Here is a 21,464-nt window from a genome sequence, read left to right on the forward strand (position 1 = left end):
CCTCATTTAACTATCTCAGTAAAAGAAGGTGGGGAACAATGATTGCCATCATTTGTATCTCAAATACTTCTTGTTCTTTTTTTTTTTTTTTAATTTTTTTTTTTTTAACGTTTTTATTTATTTTTGAGACAGAGAGAGACAGAGCATGAACGGGGGAGGGTCAGAGAGAGAGGGAGACACAGAATCGGAAGCAGGCTCCAGGCTCGGAGCCATCAGCCCAGAGCCCGATGCAGGGCTCGAACTCACGGACCGTGAGATCGTGACCTGAGCCGAAGTCGGACGCTTAACCGACTGAGCCACCCAGGCGCCCCAAATACTTCTTGTTCTTACAGTCCCTTAATTTGTAAAACCATCTGCTCCCATTTTATATTGATATATAACAAACCACCACAAAACCTAACAGATTAAAACAACCGCCATCTTCTTTAGTCACAATTTTGCAACATGGGCTGCGCTCGCAGGTTCCCCGACAGTCCCCTTTGCAGCTGCATTCAGCAAGGAACTGGACTACGGGCTGAACTCAGCTGGGATGCTGGGAGAGCCGCACTTCTCTCTTTCAGTGTGCTCTCAGAATCCCTTCCTCGCCACATGGTCTGTCCAGCAGGGTATGACCTAGCTTCTTACATGGTGACTCAGGCTCCCAAGTGTGCAAAAGTGGAAGTTCCTGGTCTTCTTAAAGCTCAGGCCCCAAACCAGCACGGGTCATTTCTGCTGCATTCTGCTGGTTAGAGTCAGTCACAGGGCTACGCAAGATACGTGGGGAGGCGACCACACAGCGACATGACTTCCAGCGGGTATGGTTCACTGCGGGCCACCAGTGGGACAGACCACCACCTTCCCTCCCTTCATTTCCTGTGCAGGTTAAGATCTTGATGTGTGACCTGTAGCATGCTATCACCCCCCTGAGGCTCAGCTGTCTGTAAAGTGAGGGGTCAGACTGGATGTCCTCAGAACGCTCATCTAGCTTTAACCTCCTATGACTCTAAGTACCTGCACCTGATATGAAAAACACTCGACCATGCTGACCAAATACTTCAACCTTGGTAGAACAATCAGATGATGAGAGCGTGGAGGTAAAAAATAGTTAATTCTTTAATACGTTCCATATTGTTATTTTATACGCGACGGGGGGGGGGGGGGGGGGGGGGGGGGGGGCTACTGTGGACACGTGGTACCTGCCATTAGCATCCCAAAGATCAGGAAGTCAAGGAAGTTGGCGGTTTGGTTTCTGCTATGCTTCACTACAAGACAGAATTAACATCACAGACTTCAGACTTCCACTATGAACATTCACTACTGAAGACACAGCAAATCATTTTAAAACCACCCGATAGGAAGTCTCATTTAGGAAGACCTACTAATATAAACAGAGTCGGCAGAGTTCTAACATAAAAAGAGCACTGCGACCACATTCACAAGTCCTGGATAATGAAAAATTTTTAATGGTTTTGTAGTAACAGTGCTATATTTACAGATTTTGCTGGTCTTCACGTGTTACTCATAATAAGAAACATTCTATAGAGATTTCTGCTGACCTAGCTTTTTTATCTTTCTTCTTTTTGTCTTTATTAGGGACAGCTGTACAGAAAGGAAATCTTTATCGTCCCCACCCCCACCCCCACTAACTACTACATTATTTTATGCCATGACATTTTTAGAGCGAGTTTGGCATCTCATCATAGGCGTATCACTAACAAGTTCTATGATATCAGGCAGATTGATGATAATTGATGATAGTGGCAATAACAAATACTAGCACATTCTTATAACAGCACTTCTTAACAGCACTTAGTTTGTGCCAGATGCTGTTCTAAGTTCTACACATATATAAATTCACAGCAATCCTAAACTAAGTGTGCTTATGTGTCTACTTTGCAGACGAGGCAACCGAGGCAGAAAAAGTTCAGTTAACTTCCCAAGATCAAACAGTTAGTAAGTAGGGGAACCGAATCTGAATTCCGACAATCTTGGTGCCAAAATCTGTGAAGTCCCCGGAACTTGGTTTTCTCATTTGTAAAACAAGATTATGGTTTCAAGGGGCGCCTGGGTGGCTCAGTTGGTTAACTGTCCGACTTCGGCTCAGGTCATGATCTCACAGCTCGTGAGTTTGAGCCTTAGAGCCTGCTTCAGATTCTGTCTCCCTCTCTCTCTGCCCCTCCCCACTCATGCTAGCGCTCTCCCTCTCTCAGAAAAATAAACATAAAAAAAAAAAAAGATTATGGTTTCAAATTACTGGCTTTTTAAATACTGCATAATGTACATACAAAAGTATACACTCCCCAGAGGTATTAATGTTACATATTCTTCCAAATAATTTTCTATACACAAAATACATGCACATTTTGGGATTGCATGCTTTTTACAAAGTAGAGTTAATACTACACTTACTGCTTTGCAACTTTTAGAAAATTTTTCCTTAAGTCAATACATGTATCATAGACATTCTCCCAGTTTGGCACCCATAGGCCCAGTTCTCTGTCCTGATAAAAACTACATGGTGGTCCACCGATGAGTATTTTTCTGTAGCCAATTTCTACTAGTTTTCTACTTTTCTCTGCTGCCATGAGCATCTCTGCACATACATACTTGCCCATTTGTAGGAATATCTTCTGATTTCCTTTCTCATTTTTATGGGCTTTCTTGGTCCCTTCCCACCCCCCCCAACTCCTAGGATAAGTAAGCACCCTAATTCTTTTACTATACTGCACACACTGTCCATATTCTCAGTGATTTCAAGGAAGTCACATCTTTAATCACCTATCCTAATCGAGCTCCTAAGCTCTAATGCTACACCCCCAAACACTCCCAGACATTTCTATCCCCTAGACATCTAATGCCAGAAACTTCAAAATTCCCCTCTGCACTGACTAAAATCTCTCTTCCTTTCTATCCATATTACCAACAGTATACCGTCTGCCTTGACCACCTCACACCATGACTATTGCAAAAGCCTGTTAATCTCTGCCTCCAGGTAAGTCCTCTTCATACTATTACCAAGGTGGCTTTCATAAAATAGTTGCCATCAAATCACCAAGTATTAGAGTACCTACCTACATTGAACCGTAGAAAACACACACAGAATACAAAGTAATTTAATAATACTCCTATCCTCCAGAAGACTAGAAATATCTGCTTTTAAAGCTTTAATTAAAAAAATAAAACAACCTGGGCATAAAGCAGAGGCTGAGGACCTGTAACCCACAGGTAGTCCACAGATTAAACCTAACCCACAAGATGTAGTCCCAAATAGTGTTGGGAGATCTTAATTGAAGATACTTAAAAATCCAGAGATTTCACATAAACTTCCAAGTTTCCAGTCTCTGTTGAAACCAGAGTATCTAGAAACGACACGCCAAAGTCTCACATGGCAACCATCAGCCAGAATTGTCTATCAGTTGCACCCAACCAAGGCATAGACTCCTAGAAGCCTTCAAGCTATTTTTACTCACCATTTTTTCCTCAAGACCTTAAGTTATGTCAGCTGTCATTCAGGATCTTACAAGCTGCATGCAATCATTTAAATTACCTACCTGATCCCTGTAAACAGTTTATAACCCCCGGACTACAAAACCCAAACTCATTAGCCTGGCATTCAAGGACCATCGTGGCATGGCCCCAACTCCCACATTAAACCTCCGTTCTAGTCACACTCCACCAAGAAAACACATTTTACGCTTCCTGCCTCAACAGTTTTACTCAGGGTGCTACCCCAGAACATTCTCTAACTTTCTTACTGGGCTTGGCTAAACCCTATCCATCTTTCAAGGTCTAACTCAAGTATTGCTTCCTCCAAATCTTCGCAGACCCCTCTTGGCTACAGCGAGCCTTCTTCCAAAGTTGACTGTGTATCCCAACGTACATTTAACACTTAACGTGCTCTTCGAATAACATATGCCAAATGAAAGATCTAAAAAGTTACAGAAGAGGATTTTCTGAACTTCTTAGACAATTTCAGCATTTGTGTATCATACATAGTTACTGCTATCACAAAATTAACAGCAAAACCAAAGTCAATTTTCCCATCTTTCACAAAATGAGGTTTTTTTCTAGAGAAAATTCAAAAAGAGCTGTGTCATTCCTGTCTGTCTTATGTTCTTAAGACTTTCAAATTCTGCAAATAGAGAGACTGACACTTCCAATTATAAATTCAGTATTGGTCTTTCCAGTAATTTTTCACACTAACCACAAGCATATATTTATATGCAGGCCATCACCAAAAAAAAAAAAAAAAAAAAAAAAGAGAGAGAGAGACAGAAAAGAAAAAGAAATTGTCCCTATTTCACTCCATAACTTTTGCAACTCATACTGCCAAGAAGTTCTGAAAATAGACACTGTGGCACAAACATGATAAAGACAATTTTTAAAAAGAGAAAGAAGAGACTAATCAGCTTATTGAAATTAAAAGATGGCCAAAACAACAAAGAAAAAAAGAAAGGGAAATATACACATACACAAACTGGTAAGTTTATTCTATATCAGCTAAAAATTACATTCAATCCAAACATCTCATGGATTAAAAACTGTTACCAAATCTTACCCAAGATATCTCACACTCCCCCACCAGGGAAGTGCACACAGAGCATTTAATATTATCTATAACTGGGGCGCCTGGGTGGCTCAGTCCATTAAGCACCCGACTTCAGCTCAGGTCATGATCTCACCAGTGGTTCAAGAGTTCAAGCCCCGTGTTGGGCTCTGTGCTATCAGCACAGAGCCTGGAACCTGCTTCGGGATTCCATGTCTCCCCCTCTCTGCCTTTCCCCACTCATGCTCTGTGTCACTCTCAAAAATAAATTAAAAAAAAAAAAAAATGGGGGGTGGGGGAGAGGGGAAAATGGGCGATGGGCATTGAGGAGGGCACTTGTTGGGATGAGCACTGGGTGGTGTATGTAAGCCAATTTGACAGTAAGTTATATTAAAAATAATAAGTAAATTTAAAAAACATTGCAGAATTTTTTTTTTAATTATCTATAAAAACTGACCATTTTCATTTTGGAAAGGAGGTTTCATGGAACTCCTCAGTCATATCTGCAAGTGGCTTAAGGATACAAGACTGGACAATCACTATCTGCTCAAAGGAAATCTGATTGCGGCCCGGGGAATACCATGAAGTTTTGCAAAAAGGTGGGGGAGAGGCCAAGGGTAGAGCGGTGTGTCTGGTCACCCGGCAAACTGACTACAAATGTGGCATGGTAAAATTAACTGAGATAGTAAGAAAATGTATTAAATCACTATTTTCAGAATGGGAAAATTAACTATCGTGACACTTTAAATTTACATGGAAATCCATGTTTATCAAGGTTACATGTTAGTAACAAACCTACTGAACGTAAAATTGTATCTGAGACGCAACATCTTCTTAAACACTAGAGATTCCACGAATAAGACCAACAGGACAAGAGCAAACTACAGTGAGGTCAGGCTGGAGAGCAAGCACCTAACAGGTGAGGAGAGGCTGCCATTCCTGGAACAGCTCTTCAAGTACCATGACTATCAAGTGCCAGAAACCAGTAATTGCCAAACGTTCCATGTATCTACTTGCTTGAAAAATAAGAAAAAGAATTTCTACCGTACAAATTACCAACGTGCATTATCTCACAAAGCATGAAAAGCAGAAGCGGTATCTTTCGACTATATAGAGTTGTTTTATGAAACTGCACATACTACAATGCACTACACCTTTCTTTTATTACTTATTTCAAGTTCACAGCTATGGAAATGAGAAATTTTGTTGGGGGAGGGGCCTCTCAAATATGAAACAGCAACAGTCATCTGCAGCACAATCATTTTTTTGCTATCTCTTGTTGTGCCCAATTTTCTACAAGAATAAGGCTCAAGGTGGCTTTCTAATAACAGTAATTGCCCTCTGAAAAGAAAGTGGTTCGTAATATAAAGAGTTTTTTCAAAAAGGGTCAAGGATAGTGCCTCAGAAATCCTATCCCCACCACCTGCTTCCGCACCACCCCCACACCCACACCCACCCCATCCCTAACGTTAACTTTGTTGACTTCATAAAAAACATATATATGGTAGAATGATTCCTTGTCTTCCCAATTTAGAAATGTCAACATGTATCCCAAAGAAGAAAAAATAAAATCAAACCTTTGGGAGAAGTTTCCTAAACATTCATACAAGAACAATTAGACCTCGAGTAGATGCTTCCTCTATAGCAGGAGCTTGTTCACTGGTGGAAAGACCTGGACCTCCTACAAAGATCACACGTTACTCCAAATAACCGATTAAACAGTCCTGACTGCTAAGGAGAACTTTTAATAAATGTAAATTTCACTGTTCCACTTCACATTCATACAACAGGAAATCCTTATTTATGTACCTACTTTTCAAACTCTGCCCTAAGATCAATAGCTTCAGTTCAAAATTCTTGATTTTAGTAAATAATTTTAAGATAACAATAGCTAATTAAAATTAGCCACTACATAGCCTTTGCTTTTTAAATACGATAAAGCAAAACTCATCTAACAGTATAAAACAAGAAAATGCTTAAGTTCACTTATCTAATTATCAAAGATTCAAAAATCCAAACTCAAAGAAAGTGTAATTAGCAGTGCATGGTTACGCTCTTTTTTTGAAATCCAAAGACAAATATGCAAATCCACTTTTAATAAATAGTGTCATAAGACATCTTCTCCAGCATAAAACAACCCACTTAGCGACCATACAGACCGATAACGTGGACAATTTAAAAACTTTTATCTCCTTTGCATCCCCCTCCCAAAAAAAAAAAAAAAAAAAAAAAAAATTTTCGTGTCTTAGATAATTATTTGCAATTCCAGGTAATTTTAGCATTTACAAACCTAACTTACATTTGTCATACTCAGTTTCACTTTCAGGATCTTCAATACCCAACTCACTACAGGCTCTTTTCTGCATGCACCCAAATACGGTACAGAGATCCACAACTGAAAACCCTCCTCTTTGCTTTCCAGTTCACACAGTAGTTTCCACTTACAGGTTTCTCAAACAACTGTGGATTCCATTCCCTTCCAAAAACACACCTAATTTTTTAAAAATTCACTGAAAAGCTTGGAACCATCAAGGTTACCACTAAATTTCATACAAGGAATGCTGCCCCAGTGTTCAAATCCAAAAGAGAAAGCTAAAACTCTGTTAAGACTCAGAGTTGTATTAAACGTCTTCCAAAGTGTTGATGTTTTCATACTGTTATATTAGCATCATTCTGTAGAAATTGTTAGATTTTTCCAAGGGCTACCTTTTTTTTTTTTTTTTTTTTATTCATAAGATGAGATTTTAAAACGAGATAAAAACTAAAATAATAAAGTGGTAATACCCTAAACCAACCTTTCTTCCGGTGCACACAGGGGCTGCCCTAACACAGATGAACTCATTTCCATCTCAGGGGAACTGCATGTGCATGTGTGTGTGTGTTTGTGCCCGTGCACACACTCGCGTGTGCATGGTGAGGGGCGTGACAGCACAGATAGGTCTACTGTAACTAGAAGAGGAGTCTGGAAGCAAAGAGAAAACATACAATAATCCCAAATTAATATTTGGAGAGGAACCAAGAAATAGTCAAAATGGGAAGCTATTAAGTTAAAACCCTAGCATGGCTTTATATGCATTGCTTTAAAGGATACAAAAAAGCGACAAAGTGTGAAGTTCCTTGGAAGTCCACTCCCTCTCCGAATTCCAGCTGATGGGGGAACAGCCCTGGCCATTTCCAGCAGACATTTCACTGCAATGCCGGTGGCCCCGCAAACCCCAACTTTGTAGCACAAAGACGCTAACGCCACCACGTAGGCATCCTGTACTCGCCCGTCTCGGGATGTGTCACAGCTAGGTAAGAGCTGGAAATAAAACATGGAGGCAGGCTAAAGGGCCCGAACCATCCTCACAGTCCAAGGACAGCACAGCAAGGAGGAGAAGGGCCAGCCGGGGCTCCAGGGCTCTGCCACACGCCGGCCCCGCTCCGCCCCGGTGCACACCGCCGTCTTCACCGCCTATCAGCCAACGTGCCCCTGCTCCGACCAGGCGAACGCGCCCCAACGACGACAACAACAACAACAACAACAACAACAACAACAACAACAGAAACCCCCGGCTGTCCCCGCGCCCCAGCGCGCCCTTCCCCTACCAACAGCTCCCCGACACGGTCCTCCAACGACATGAGTAAGCACTCCACGCCACTCCCCAACTCCGGACGGCCGCCGCCGGTCCTGCACCCTCAGGAGCCACCGCAGCCGCGCGACTCGCTGCCACGGGTTTCCCGGCTTCCAGGCGAAAGTTGCCGAATGGCCATTCTGTGAAAGGACGTGTCTAGCGCTGCCAGCGTGCTCCGCGACAAGCGACGGCCGTGCCCAACCCCGCAGGGGCTCGGGGGGGAAGTGGGGCCCCCGCGCGGGGCGGGCTCCCGCGGAGTCAGCGGGCTCCCCGGTCTCGGCCCCGAGCGCCCGGCCGGGCTCGGTTTCCAAACTTGCGGCCGCCGCGCCTGCCTGCCTGCCTGCCTGCCGCGGCCGTGCGGGTCGGGGTGGGGGAGGGGCGAGGAAGAAGTCCCCCGACTTCCGAACAGACCCCTCGGGCTCCAAACCCGGCTCCGGGAGCCCGAAAAGTTCCGGGGGCGGCCGGCTCACAAAGGCCGGCGGCTCCTCCCCACCCCCCACCCCCCACCGCGTCCCCGTCCCCCCGCCTTCCCCCCCCCCCACCCCCACCCCGGGCGGGCGGCGAGACCACCTGGCCGCGGCGTTTTGACAGCTCCGCGAGTGTCCCGCGGCGGGACCGCTTTGTAGTTGACAAGGCGCCGGTGCGCGGACGACCTGCGTGCGCCTCGCCGTGCGTCTGTCCGATGACCCGGCTAGGCCGGGAAGAATCTACGAGAAATTTCTCCAGAAACAGCAGCCCCGCGAACAGCCGGCGCGAGGGCCAAACTCCAAAGTAAAGTGCGGCGGCGGCGGCGGCGGCGGCGGCGCGAGCCGTCGGGGCCCCGCTGGGCGGAGTGCGGTGCGGGGCGCCCGCGGGAGGCCCGGCCCGGAGGCCGCCGAGGGGGCGCGGGGCGCGGGGCGGGCGGGCGCCCCGGGGGCCGGGAGCCGCGCGGCCGGCGGGCCCCACCCCCACCCCGCGGGGGCGGCCGGGGGCGCGCGGGGGCAGGGGGGCCGGGCGCGCCGGTGACAGCTCCGGCCCGGCGCCGCGGCTGGCTCCCGGCCTGGCTCCCTCACACTCAACTTACTTCTTTCTGGCTCTCTGGAAAGGGGAAGCGCCATCTTTGCGAGGCCGGCCCCGAGGTCTTTTGTCTGCGGCTGCGGGGCTCGGGGCCGGGGCTCCGGGCTCCTCGGGGGGTGGTGGCGGCGGCTGCGGCTGCTCCGCGCTCTTGTCCTCCTCCGACGACATCCTAGTCACCAGGAAAGACACATGGATCCCGGTCCTCCTCCTGGGGGGCTCCTCCCGCCGCCGCCGCCGCCGCGGCCGCCGCCGCCGCCGCTGCTGCTCGGGTTCCTCCTCCCCGGCTCAGCCTCTCGCATTTCCCGCAGCCCCGGGAGCAGCAGCAGGTACCGGGAGAGGCGGCAACATGGAGCGAGCAGGACACGCACTCACACACATACGCGCGGGCGCGCGCACCTCGGCGCGCAGGGGCCGGGCGGGGGGCGGGGGGCGGCGGGCGGCGGGCGGGGCGCGGGCGGGAGGGAGGGAGGGGCCGGCCGGCCGGGCGGGAGGTGCGGGCGGCGGCGGCGGCGGCGGCGGCGGGCGGGGCGCGGGCGGGGGCCGGGCGGTGCGGGCGGGCGGGTGCGGGGCGGGCGCCGGCCGGGGCGGGGCGACTGAGGGGGCGCGGGGGGCGCCGGCCGGGGCTGCGCCCGCGCCCCTCCCCCAGCGCCCGCGGCGGGAGGAGAAAGGGGCCGCGGCGCGGGGAGCGGCGGGCCCGCGGGCAGCGGCGGGCGGGGGGCGGGGGGGGGTCGCGGCCCCGCCGGCCGCCCCTCCCCCGCGCGGGCCGCGTCAGGCCGGGCGGCGGCGGCGGCGGCGGCGGCGGCGAAGTTTTGACAGCTGCTCCAGTTGTTGTTGTGGGTTCCGGGCTGCGCGAGCGCCGGCCCCTCAGCGCCCGCCCTCCCGGGCCGGGGAGGAGGAAGTTTTGCGGGTGTGCGTGTTCCACACACAGACACACACACACGACCGTGGCCGTCGCGCGAGGGCCGCGCCGGGTCTCCCCGGGCGCCCCGCACCACAGACCTCTCAAACTCGCCGCCGTCTCGCCCACACACGGCCGCCGCGACGCCCCCGCCCCCTCCCCCACTCCTCGGCCCCGCCGCCCCCCGCGCGCCGCCGCTGCCACTCACAGGGCTCGCTCCGCGCATGCGCTGCCCGCGGACGCGCCGCCGCCGCTGACCTCACCGCCCCTCCCCCGTCTCCCCCGCTCCCCCTGCCGGGCTCTCCTCCCTCCTCCCTCCTCCCCGTCTTCCCCCCTCCCCCCTCCCCCCTCCCCTCTCCCGCCCCGCCTCCTCTGACGCGGCGGCCGGGGCTGCGCCGCGACTCCGGCTCCGGCTCCGGCTCCGGCTCGGGGAGAGCGCCAAGCTGCGGAGGCGGCGATCCGGGATCGGGGTCCAGGGAATGCGCGGCCCGAGGCGGCGCTGCGACTGCGCCCGAGCCCGGCCGCGAGCCGGCGGCCGCTAAGCCCGCACGGCCCCCTGCGCGCCGCCCCGCCGCCCACCCGCCCCGCGGCCGGAGGGACGGAGCCCGCCGGCGCTGCCCCGGCTCCCGCGGGCCGGGGAGGCAGTGCAACTTCGCTGTGATCCAATTCCAGGGAGAGTTTCGTTATTATAACGTCATGTAAGAAATGGGCCAGAAAGGGCTTGCCGGGCTGTCAGACAAAAAGAACGCTGACATTTTGAGGCACGAGACGCGGAAAGAGACACCACAACACACCAGTAAAAACCCAACAACTTGACTGTAACGTGCAGCGTGTTGCGATGCGCGCAAGTCGGAGGGTTTCTGGGCCGGCTCCCGATGCGTTTACAGGGTCGAGGGGGAACGGGGCTACAATTAGCAATGGGAGACGAGCGCTTTCTCGGAAAGCACAGTGGCAGATGCGGACTTGGGGACTTTTTCTCCGGATGGGGCGGCAACTCCCCTGTGCCCTCCTTTCCATTCACTGTCGATCAGCACACGGGAGCTGGGGCAGAATTCAGGACCTGTGAAGCCTTGGCAGACGGCTTGGGACGAGCGATCGCTTCGGGAGCATCGCCTCTAGGCCGGACACCCTAGGCACTTTCCCATTAGGATCCGCTTCCGCGCTCACGGCACGGTGGAAGCCTAACGCTGCGTGTTCTGACTTCCCAGCTCTCGTTCGCTTCCATTGCTCCCAATAGCCAGAGCATAGACTTTGAATTGTGCTTCCTGTTTGGGCAAAGTGTACACGGTTCGATTTCCAAAGCCGATTCTGACCACAGGCAGGTGTTTTGTTTTGTTTCGAAACGCCTGAAATGAGGACTATAATAAGAGAGTCATTTGAATGCCTGCAGGGTTTAATCCTTGCCGGTTGGTTCGAGTTTACTAAATTTACAGCCACGGGAATTCTGAGATTGGGGAGAAGCTGACTGGGTAAATGCAGACTATAAATTAAAAGCGTCTGACTATTATAAACAGAAACACAACATGTATGTGCCTAATGATGAATTTACGAAGTGGAACATTTAAAGTTTGTTCAGTGCTCATTCTTTCTCTGGCATTTTTTTTCCCCTGCACATTACACTTTAAGGAAAGTACACTTTCAAAAATTGGATTATCGGTCCACATGTTTACCTGTGTTCATTACGGAAATTAGAGCCGTCACTTCCAACTGTCTCATACGCACAAAATTATATGTCAGGATAATTTAAGTGTCAGTGTGCAGAGGGCAAGTCACTCCTGCTGGAGAGAAGTTTTAAAAGGAAACAGGGGACTGAGAACAGAAAAGGGAGTAGAATGAATGAAAAGGGAAGAAACAGAGGTCTGTGCAGTGATGCTTCCAGAAAGAAAAGATGAAGGATAGGAAGCCCAGCCTTAAATCTCCATTCCTTCAGCTATTGTGAGGCAAGCACTTGGAATCTGTTTTAAAAGGACAGCAGGCTGTTGGCCTGAAGTTATCCTGGGCAGAGCAAAGAAAATGTAACTCAGGATGCACAGGAAGGATACAAAAAAATACCTGTTTCACGTAAAGGTTTTCCAAAGGTGTTTCCATGTCTCCGATCCAAATTTTGGAGCTCTGAGACCGCAGTGGCAAAAAAAACCCCAGGAGTCACGTAGCTGAAGTTACTCAAAATTATAAAGTCAGAAAGGCACAGAGTGTCTGAAAGCACCAAAGCAAACAAACAAACAAAATCTACTTTTAATAAGTACACATGTAGCCATTTCTAAAAACATGGTCAATGTGCACCAAAGTGTTAGCAGCGATCATCTCTGAAGGGGTAGATTACGAGGGACTTTCACTTTCTATATTACAATTTTCTATAATAGTTGAATCTTTTAGAGCACATGCAGTATAATAAGAAATGTGTATTAAATATTTAGCATGTGGTTTGGGGGGTGAGGATTGCTATCTACACCAAAGAAAGAGCAACATCTCAGGCAACAGAGCAAGAGCCTCAAAGGGTCTAGCAAACAAGTGATGGTAAATAAAAATTCACAGTACACTAGCCATTCTTACTAATTGGAGTCCTATAAATGTCATTGATATGGTCTTTCCTTAGAGTTTGTCTGTTTTTGCTTGTTTTGGTGAGTGTAAAATATTTATAAGACTCTCCCGTAGGCTCACTACTAATTAACGGACTCTCTCCTTTTGTTTTCCCATAAAGTCTTAAATTCCTCAGGGTTTTTTAGGAACCAAATTTTTATAGTTGTAGAAGGAACACTGAAAACTTCAATTCTAGATCTTACAATCTTTGTCTTCATATGTTTGCTGTTAAACTTATACTTTAAAAAGGTGCAGTCATAGGCTAGCATTTTGTGTCCTTTTTTAGTTAAAAAAAAAAAGGTTTTTAAAAGAACTTCAGGGGCACATGGCTGGCTCAGTGGGTCAAGCACGCAACTCTTAATCTAGGGGTTGTGAGTGGAGCCCCATGTTGGGTGTAGAGATTACTTTAAAAATTAAAAATAAATTAGGAATTTCAATTCCTGAATATTGGTACATATTTAGTCCATAGTGTGTTTTTAGCTTTGAAAATTCTAATTGCCTTACACGAGTTATTTCAGTAATGCCTACCATGTACCTGGTAGGCAGAAAAATTAAGGAAGAAACCGAGAAGTAATTAAACAGAACACTCACCGTCAAAAATAATTTGTGCAGAAGAGTGTATGTTCTGCAGCACACTCCATATAGACATGAATCTTGCCCTCTAGGGGTCTATATTTTAAGCCTGTCAGTACTTAACAAGATAAACACAAAAAGGGCAGGCAGGCAACTGAAAAATAAACATGGGAAAACATACAAACAGGAAGATTAAATATTTACATCCATTGTGTACAAGACCATATTTTTTTTTTTAATTTTTTTTTCAACGTTTTTTATTTATTTTTGGGACAGAGAGAGACAGAGCATGAACGGGGGAGGGGCAGAGAGAGAGGGAGACACAGAATCGGAAACAGGCTCTGAGCCATCGGCCCAGAGCCTGACGCGGGGCTCGAACTCACGGACCGCGAGATCGTGACCTGGCTGAAGTCGGACGCTTAACCGACCGCGCCACCCAGGCGCCCCAAGACCATATTTTTAATAGAAATGCATCTGGGGATTTGCGGGGAGGGCAGAGGTGCGGGAGGCAGCAGACAGCTATGTCTATTTAGGATACAAAAGCATTCTGCCAGCAAGTGTTATAAATGCCTAGAGGCCCTACCCCAGCCCCTACACACGCACCCCCCCCACACACACACACCCTTAGGTTCCTCTCCTTTACTGATAATACAAGATTACACGAGTAGTTTGCATTAATTTCCTAACGTTGCCACAACAAATGCTGAAAATGACAGAAATTTATTTTCTCACAGCCCTGGTAGCTCGAAGACCAAAGTCAAGGTGTTGGCGGGGCTGGCTCCTTGCGTTACGCTTTAGGGAAGAATTTGATCGTTCCCTGCCTCTCAGCTTCCGGTGGTTGTCCATGATCCTTGGGGACCTTGGCTGTAGGTACATGACTCCAATGGCCATCTTTTCTGCATCTCTGTGCCCTCACATAGTGTTCTCTGTGTATGTGTCTCTTCTTGTAAGGATACCAGTCGTGTTGGAGTAACAGTCCAGCCTACAACAGTATGACCTCCCGTTAATTGACTGCATCTGCAACAATCTTATTCCAGATAAGGTCACATTCTGAGGTTTGGGGAATGATATGAATGTTGGGGGGACGATATTTAACCCAACTGAACTACCAAGCAGCCTATATTGGTGTCTCCCGGTTTAGCAGATTCATATATATATGGTTAGAAAAGTTTATATAGGGGCACCTGGGTGGCTCAGTCCGATAAGCATCCAACTTTGGCCCAGGTCATGATCTCTGAGTTCATGAGTTGGAGTCCCGCCTCAGGCTGTCAGCTGTTAGCGTGGAGTCCACTTTGGATCCTCTGTCTCCCTTTGTCTGCCTCTCCCCTGTTCGTCCTATCTCTGTCTCTCCTCTCCCTCCCTCCCTCTCTCTCTCTCTCTCTCAAAAATAAACATTAAGAAAAAAGAAAAAAGTTTACATAATAGGTTAACTGCATGCAAACTTTTCTTGGCACAAAATATTCACGTTTATTTTACATCTAATCAATCTATTTGTAGGATAAATAAAATCAAAGTGAATTTAACAATTACAGTGCCTATGAAGTAAACAGTAAAATTATGATTTAGTAGTTCCTTGGTTAGTTTGATCAGTGTAAACATAGGTCAAAAAATGTCAGCCCAACATGTACCATTTGGGGCCTGTTTTAAAGGCCAAAGACTATGGTGGCACCTGGGTGTCTCAGTCGGTTAGGCGTCGAACTCTTGCACTGACAGCTAGGAGCCTGCTTGGGATTCTCTCTCTATCCCTCTCTCTCTGCCCCTCCCCCCCCAAAATAAATAAACATTTTTGAAAAGTAAAATAAATCAAGATCGAAGACAATGATGAGATCCTCACTTTCCCCTGTGCTGTGAGGTAAAATGGATGAGGGTATGACAACATAAAATTACATACCTTTCTAGTGGAAATGGAACTCAAGAGTCCCACCCCTCCCCCTTCCTCCTTACTGGGTGCTCCAGCCTTCAGAGCCACCTTTGTCAGACTTCATTAGATTGTCCCAAGCCCCTTCCTCTGTCATGTGGCCAATTACTGCTTCTTTAGACTTCACTTCCATCCCTGACCACCACCTTCCCCCTGACAATGTGTGTCCCCATGGATGCTTCTAGAACACCTGTGCTCCCCACCCCCCCCCCCCAAGGCTCTCAGGGCCTGGAATGTATCCCACCCTGGCTGTTTTGTAACCCACCCTACGCCAGGTGCCGATGGCTACAATTGTCTGCCTTATACATCTTTTATCTCTATGATTTCGCAGCAGCTCAGTAAACAGTTGTGGAATAAGTGAAATAAATGGGAAAGTATATGTTAAGTGTCAGAAAAAGAGCTAAGATGATCCTTTACAAGAGTGTTAATTCCCCACCCCCACACACACCAGGAGGGTTTACTTTTCAAAAAGAAACTGTATCTTTATAAACAATGTAAATATGCCTACCTTGCTACAGTTTATGCTGATGGTTACATTTTACATTTCTATAAAGAAACAGGCGGTCACCTTTGCCCCTCTTTGCCCCTCTGTCCAACATTTGTTAGTGTCATTTTTCTCAGTGTTCTTGGCTTTCTGAAGCCTGGGCATGGAGGTTCACACCTGTTTCCAAAAGAGCCTCCAAAATCGAAAGAGGTCAAAATAGTTGTCCACAGTCTTCAGAAAACATATCTGCTTAGAAACATTTCTACCAGTGAAGATAATGTTGAGGGAGAAATGATTACAGAATAACATATATGTGTCACACAATCCATTTACGGAAAACTGTATAAATCCACAACAATCTATATATAAATATATGTGCAAAGTAATAATGTTCATCAAAATGCAAACAATGGGGGCGCCTGGGTGGCTCAGACGGTCAGGCGTCCAACTCTTGATCTTGGCTTAGGTCATGATCCCAGGGTGGTGGGATCGAGCTCCGAGTGGGGCTCCGCATGGAGCCTACTTAAGATTCTCTCTCTCCCTCTGCCCCTCTCCTCAGCTCACGCTCTCTCAATAAACTAAACTAAAATAACATAAAATAACATAAAATAATAAAATAAAAGCAATCTCTGGGCTGGAAATGACACTTTCTTTGTATTTTTTCTTTTTAACTTTTGTAATGAATAGCTATGATTTTTACAAAAGCAAGCAAGTTGTTTTTCAAAGAAAAAGGTTTTTTTTTCTCCAAAATTATCTCTATCTTAGCCTTAATTACATTTCACTTTTGCTGATATTTTTTTTTTCCTTTTCTTTCTTGCTATCATCTTGTCTGTGGAAACATATTAAAATAGTGCCTACCATACAATCATGACTCCCGACTGGTATAATCAGGTTCAGAGTTCTATTTTTCCTCCCCTTGGGGGGAGTTGCTACTAAATAAACTTAAAAGGGGTTTTCCCAATGAAAGTGAATGGAATGATTCTCTTTCCCCTAATCTTAATAATCTTCATCGTCATCACTTCCAGCTGCTGCTCCGCCTAATGCCTATGGAAGTTGTGTTCCTTTGGTGCAAATCTCTTCCCCTCCCTCGGTGTCCATGTTCCTGTCCCTTAGAGTTCGCATTCCACACACTGGGTGCGCACAGAGCCCCATGCGGGGCTCGATCTCACAACCCTGGGATCATGACCTGAGCCAATATCAAGAGTCGGACGCTCAACCGACTCAGCCACCCAGGTGCCCCTCGATAAATATTTATTAAACCGAAAAGGGTGCAAGCATTACCCCAGCAGGCTCCATTGGAGGAAAGGAGGGAGTGAGGGGGCAAGGGAAAGAGAGCTACTCGCAGGGAGGAACTGCAATTCTAAGGGCTGAGGGTCAGGTTGGGGGGGGGGGGCGCCTTACATTCGCCCCCTGCAATATTCTACCTTCCCCGCCTCTGGGAGGCTGGTCACTTTCACTCAGCTGCAAGCATTTCCCCAGGTTGCCTGTAGGTTGTCAGCGTCTTTGCCTCCCTTGTGTTGACCCGCCTTTGCCAGCTCGGTGACATCATTATCATGGGAAGGAGGACATCACACACCTGCAACCTGAAAGACAGACCGTAGACACCGTTAGGAACCTGCCGGACGGCACAGAGGGATAAGGTGGCCACAGAGGCAGAGGCGGACAGTAAAACCGAGCTAGTGTTACAAAGTCCCGCACGAGGAAGCGAAGCGAAACGAAACACTGTTTCCCTCTCGAAGCCTGCAACAAACCTCACAGGAGCCCCAGCTCCGTCTGGAATTGGAAGTGGGTGGGGATTTTCACCTGCTCTGCCCTCCGCCGCCTCCAAAGTTCCAATGAAGCCCTGGGCCCTGGCGCATCCGGGAGTCCCTCCTCTGCCTGGTGACCTGGTCTGCCTCCCGCCTGCCCCCGGGGCCTCCCAAACTCGAGGCATCCTTCTGTGACCTCATTCTCTGCCCCGGGTGCCCCGTGCCACTCTGTGACTCCATCAGGGTAATACCCGCTTCGGCTACCACGCGTCAGACGTGGGGAGCCGCCTCGCAGATCAAGCTGGGGGAGTGGTTGAGGGCTGAGCTCTGCGCCGACCGTCGCCGCACCTGACCGTGGCGCGCCTGCTTCCCCGCGCACCGGCGGACGGGCCTCCGGCTCCTTTTCCCCCCCCCCCACCCCCTCGAGAGGGGTCCGAGATCGGCTTCCCGGACGCCCCCGCCGCCGCGCCTGGAGCGTCCCCGCGGCCCGGCTCGGCGGCCGATGGCCAGCAGGACCGCAGCGGGGGCCCGGCTGCCGGAGCGGCCGGGGCCGAGGCGGCGCGCCGGGAGCCCGCGGGCGCAGGGGAGGCACCTGCTCCGCAGCTTGCCGGCGGCGCAGACCCTGGCCAGGGTCATCCGGCCTTGCTACGGCCCCCAGGGCCGGCAGAAGCGCCTGGTCACCGCCAGAGGAACCACCGTGCTGACGGGCTACGCCGCGGCCATCCTGCGCGCGCTGGAGCTGGAGCACCCCGCGGCGCGGCTCCTGCGCGAGGCGGCCCACACGCAGGCGGAGAGCAGCGGCGACGGCGCGGCCTTCGTGGTCCTGCTGGCGGAAGCGCTGCTCCTGCAGGCCGAGCACCTGCTGCGCGCCGGCCCGCCCCGCTCCCGGCTGCGCGAGGCCTACGCCGCGGCCGCCGCGGAGACCCTGGCCCTGCTGCCCTCCCTGGCCATCCGCTCCCTGGGGCCTCTGGAGGATCCGTTTGGGGCCCTCTACTCGGTGGTGAACACCCACGCCGTGTCCGGGGCCGACTGCTTGACCAAGCTGGTGGCCCAAGCGTGCTGGGCCACCAAGGAGCCGGACGGCGGCTTCCGACGCGAGCGCGTGGGCGTGTGCACCCTGCGAGGGGGGAGGCTGGAGGACTCGTGCCTGCTCCCGGGGCTGGCCTTGTGCGCCGAGCCCTGCGGGCAGGTGACCGCGGTGCCCGGCGGCGCCAGAGTGGCTCTCTTTGTTTGCGGCTTTGGTCCCGCCGGTCCAAATGCACCGGCCACGGCCCGGCTCTCCGGTCCCGCTGACCTGGCCACGTTCAGGAAAGGAAGTGAGCGGTTGATAGAAAAGCAGGTGGCCCAGCTGGCCAGCGCGTGCATTAACGTGGCGGTGGCATGGGGGGACATCGACGAGAATGCCCTGACGCAGGCTGACAAGCACAACATCATGGTGATTTGAGCCACGTCCCGGAGGGATATGGTTTACTTGAGTGAGGTGCTGGGCACACCTTTGATGTGTCACCTGCTTCCTCCCCCGAAGCCAGGGAAGTGCCGGAGGGTCTACCAGCAGGAGCTGGGGGAAGGTTTGGCCGTGGTGTTCGAGTGGGAATGTCCGGGCACCCCTGCCGTTACCTTGGTCCTCAGGGGGGCCACAGCCCACGGGCTGCAGGGCGCGGAGCAGGCTGCCTACCGTGGCATCGATGCCTACTTCCAGCTGTGCCAGGATCCCAGGCTGCTTCCGGGAGCTGGGGCCACAGAGATGGCTCTGGCGAAAATGCTCTCAGAAAAAGGAAGCAAACTGGAAGGGCCTAATGGTCCTGCCTTCCTGGCATTTGCACAGGCCCTTCGGTCTCTTCCTGAAACCCTGGCAGAGAACGCAGGCTTAGCCGTCTCCCAAGTGATGGCAGAAATGAACAGAGCTCACCAGGCTGGCAACTTCCTGGTAGGAGTGGGGGTCGAAGGGGTAATAAATGTGGCCCAGGAAGAGGTGTGGGACACCCTGACAGCCAAAGCCCGGGGACTCCGGGCCGTAGTTGATGTGACACTGCAGCTCGTGAACGTAGACGAAATTGTAGTGGCCAAGCAAAGCGCCACGTATCAACAGGACTCGAATCCTGTCCCCAAGAAGGCCAAGGAATGCCTGTTTCCTGTAAAAGATCAGCTCCTTGGAACGATGGGGTAGTAACATCCTCAATAAAATGGGGATTGCCAAGGAAGGCACAGTCACCCCCGAAATGGATGTTTGCTGTGTTTTATTCCCTCCGTGTTTTGTACTGTTAGAGTCCGTTTCTTCAGACAAAAACAACATAAAGGACCATAAGATAAAAGTCCTTTTCATTGATTTATGTCCTTTCAGACTCTTGGCTTTTTTCATTTCCTGTTTCTCTCCATCATAATCTTTTCCTTTCCTCCAATAAGAGCAGGATTTACTTGTATTAAAAATTTTTTGGGGGGCGCCTGGGTGGCTCAGTCGGTTAAGCGTCCGACTTCAGCTCAGGTCACGATCTCACGGTTCCTGAGTTCGAGCCCCGCGTCGGGCTCTTGGCTGATGGCTCAGAGCCTGGAGCCTGCTTCCGATACTGTGTCTCCCTCTCTTTCTGCCCCTCCCCGTTCATGCTCTGTCTCTCTCTGTCTCAAAAATAAATAAACGTTAAAAAAAATTAAAAATAAATTTTTTTTAATGGAGTACCTTGGCTTTGGGGATGCAAAAAAAAAAAAAAAAGTGCAGGAATCTTTTCCCAAGTGTTGGAGTTATCCCCCCACAATATCCTCATATGTGTCAATTTCTGTCTAAATGTCACGTTAGCCATCTAGACCACAGTTCCAGCTCACAGGAGTGGCTGCGCATTCCCGTTGTGATTATTTGGGAAGAGAAGGGGGTGTTCTTTTAAGGCAAAGGGGAGGAGGAGGAGGGGGGGGAAAGGAAAATGAACCGGCAGGCAGAAATAAAGTAAAATAAATTCTTGGCACAGATAACAAAAGAACACGTCCCTCAGAACTGCACTGAGGCTGTGAGGAGAGGAGACCTGGGGAACACCTGCCGGCAGCATGTTCCCAGGAGGGCTATGACTAGGGTGGGATACCCCTGGGCGCTGAAGAGGGAGTTTGAGCAGAGCTGGGAGCAGAGCAGCACGCGTTACCCAAAGCCTTTTCTACTTAAGCCATCCAAGTTATCCTGCCTCTGGGAGAAAAGCAGAACCTGGGGACAAAGTGTAGGTCATGGGAAGCTGCAATCTCTTACCATCATTGGGGGGGGGGGGGGCTTGAAACATCTGGAAAAAGATCCAGACTCAAGAACTCAAGAAACAAATGTCTTCTACTGGGCATATTAGCCTCAACGAAGCAAAACAAATGCGCCAAGTTTCCTTAAGACTTGGAAGAAGTGAAATCCTGAAAAGCTGCGTTGCACGAAATGGAACATGGACATGTACAGAACTATCCTCATTATTTCTCATTTAAGATACACAAAACATCCTCGATGTGTCTTCCCTTGTTTTGTCTCCGTCGCTATATTTTAGTGAAGGTGACTAAGTGCTTTCATATTTCTCCCCGGCCCTTGTCAAGTTCCATGGTGTTCTCACAGCCTCAAATCCCGTAACAGGGACGATGATACAAATAGCAAATTTTTTAAAGCAGTTCGAACACACTTTGCATATATTTTATTTAATCATCAAAACAAACTTATGAGAAAGGAGCTTGACTATCTCTCAGCTGCAGGAGACACAACTGAACTTCAGGAAAAAGTCATTGGCCAGAGTTACGCAGCAAATAGAAGAGGAAGGTCCATTCTCTTGTTCGTTGTTTTGTTGCCTCAATCATACATCCCTCTACTGTGATGTTTTCAGAGATAGAGCCCCTGTGATTACAAAGAAAGTATATCTGAAAAGACCTTGTGAAAATTTACAATGTGTTTTTCTTCAATGTTTATTTTTGAGAGAGACAGAGAGCAAGCAAGGGGGAGAGGGAGACACAGAATCTGAAGCAGGCTCCAGGCTCCAAGCTGTCAGCCCAGAGCCCGACGCGGGGCTCGAATCCACGGACTGTGAGACCATGACCTGAGCCGAAATCGGACGCTTAACCGAC

At 49.7% G+C, this 21,464-nt stretch overlaps 2 protein-coding genes and 1 long non-coding RNA gene across 20 annotated transcripts in view; 1 reads left to right on the forward strand and 2 right to left on the reverse strand.

Moving 5' to 3' along the window:
• The window catches only part of KMT2C (lysine methyltransferase 2C), a 279,835-nt gene extending 270,234 nt beyond the window's left edge, over window positions 1–9,601 (reverse strand). For 13 of the 18 annotated variants that reach the window (XM_042975874.1, XM_042975919.1, XM_042975913.1 and 10 more), the window contains exons 1-2: window positions 8,114–8,622; window positions 7,321–7,826 (exon numbers count right to left, since the gene is read on the reverse strand). In XM_042975874.1, coding sequence (XP_042831808.1) covers window positions 7,321–7,508 — 188 coding nt within the window. In that variant the 5' untranslated portion in view covers window positions 7,509–7,826; window positions 8,114–8,622. Of the gene's footprint in view, window positions 1–7,320; window positions 7,827–8,113; window positions 8,623–8,709; window positions 8,921–9,202 lie in introns of those variants that run through there. The other 5 variants (XM_042975990.1, XM_042975898.1, XM_042975893.1 and 2 more) reach the window with 3 other exon arrangements.
• A 1,304-nt stretch (window positions 9,602–10,905) lies between these two features.
• Window positions 10,906–17,414, reverse strand: LOC102964449. The gene is made up of 7 exons (XR_006213861.1): window positions 17,400–17,414; window positions 17,225–17,231; window positions 15,673–15,841; window positions 13,979–14,228; window positions 13,265–13,400; window positions 12,146–12,289; window positions 10,906–11,451 (listed from the first exon to the last, which is right to left on the reverse strand). It is a non-coding gene; the product is annotated as an uncharacterized LOC102964449 (long non-coding RNA).
• A 16-nt stretch (window positions 17,415–17,430) lies between these two features.
• CCT8L2 (chaperonin containing TCP1 subunit 8 like 2) lies at window positions 17,431–19,616 on the forward strand. The gene is given in 1 exon segment (XM_007087560.3): window positions 17,431–19,616. A coding segment is annotated over 1 exon segment (1,665 nt). The 5' UTR covers window positions 17,431–17,898; the 3' UTR covers window positions 19,564–19,616.
• Window positions 19,617–21,464: the final 1,848 nt, after the last annotated feature.

This window comes from Panthera tigris, chromosome A2, assembly GCF_018350195.1.
Source record: "Panthera tigris isolate Pti1 chromosome A2, P.tigris_Pti1_mat1.1, whole genome shotgun sequence".
Classification (NCBI taxonomy): domain Eukaryota; kingdom Metazoa; phylum Chordata; class Mammalia; order Carnivora; family Felidae; genus Panthera; species Panthera tigris.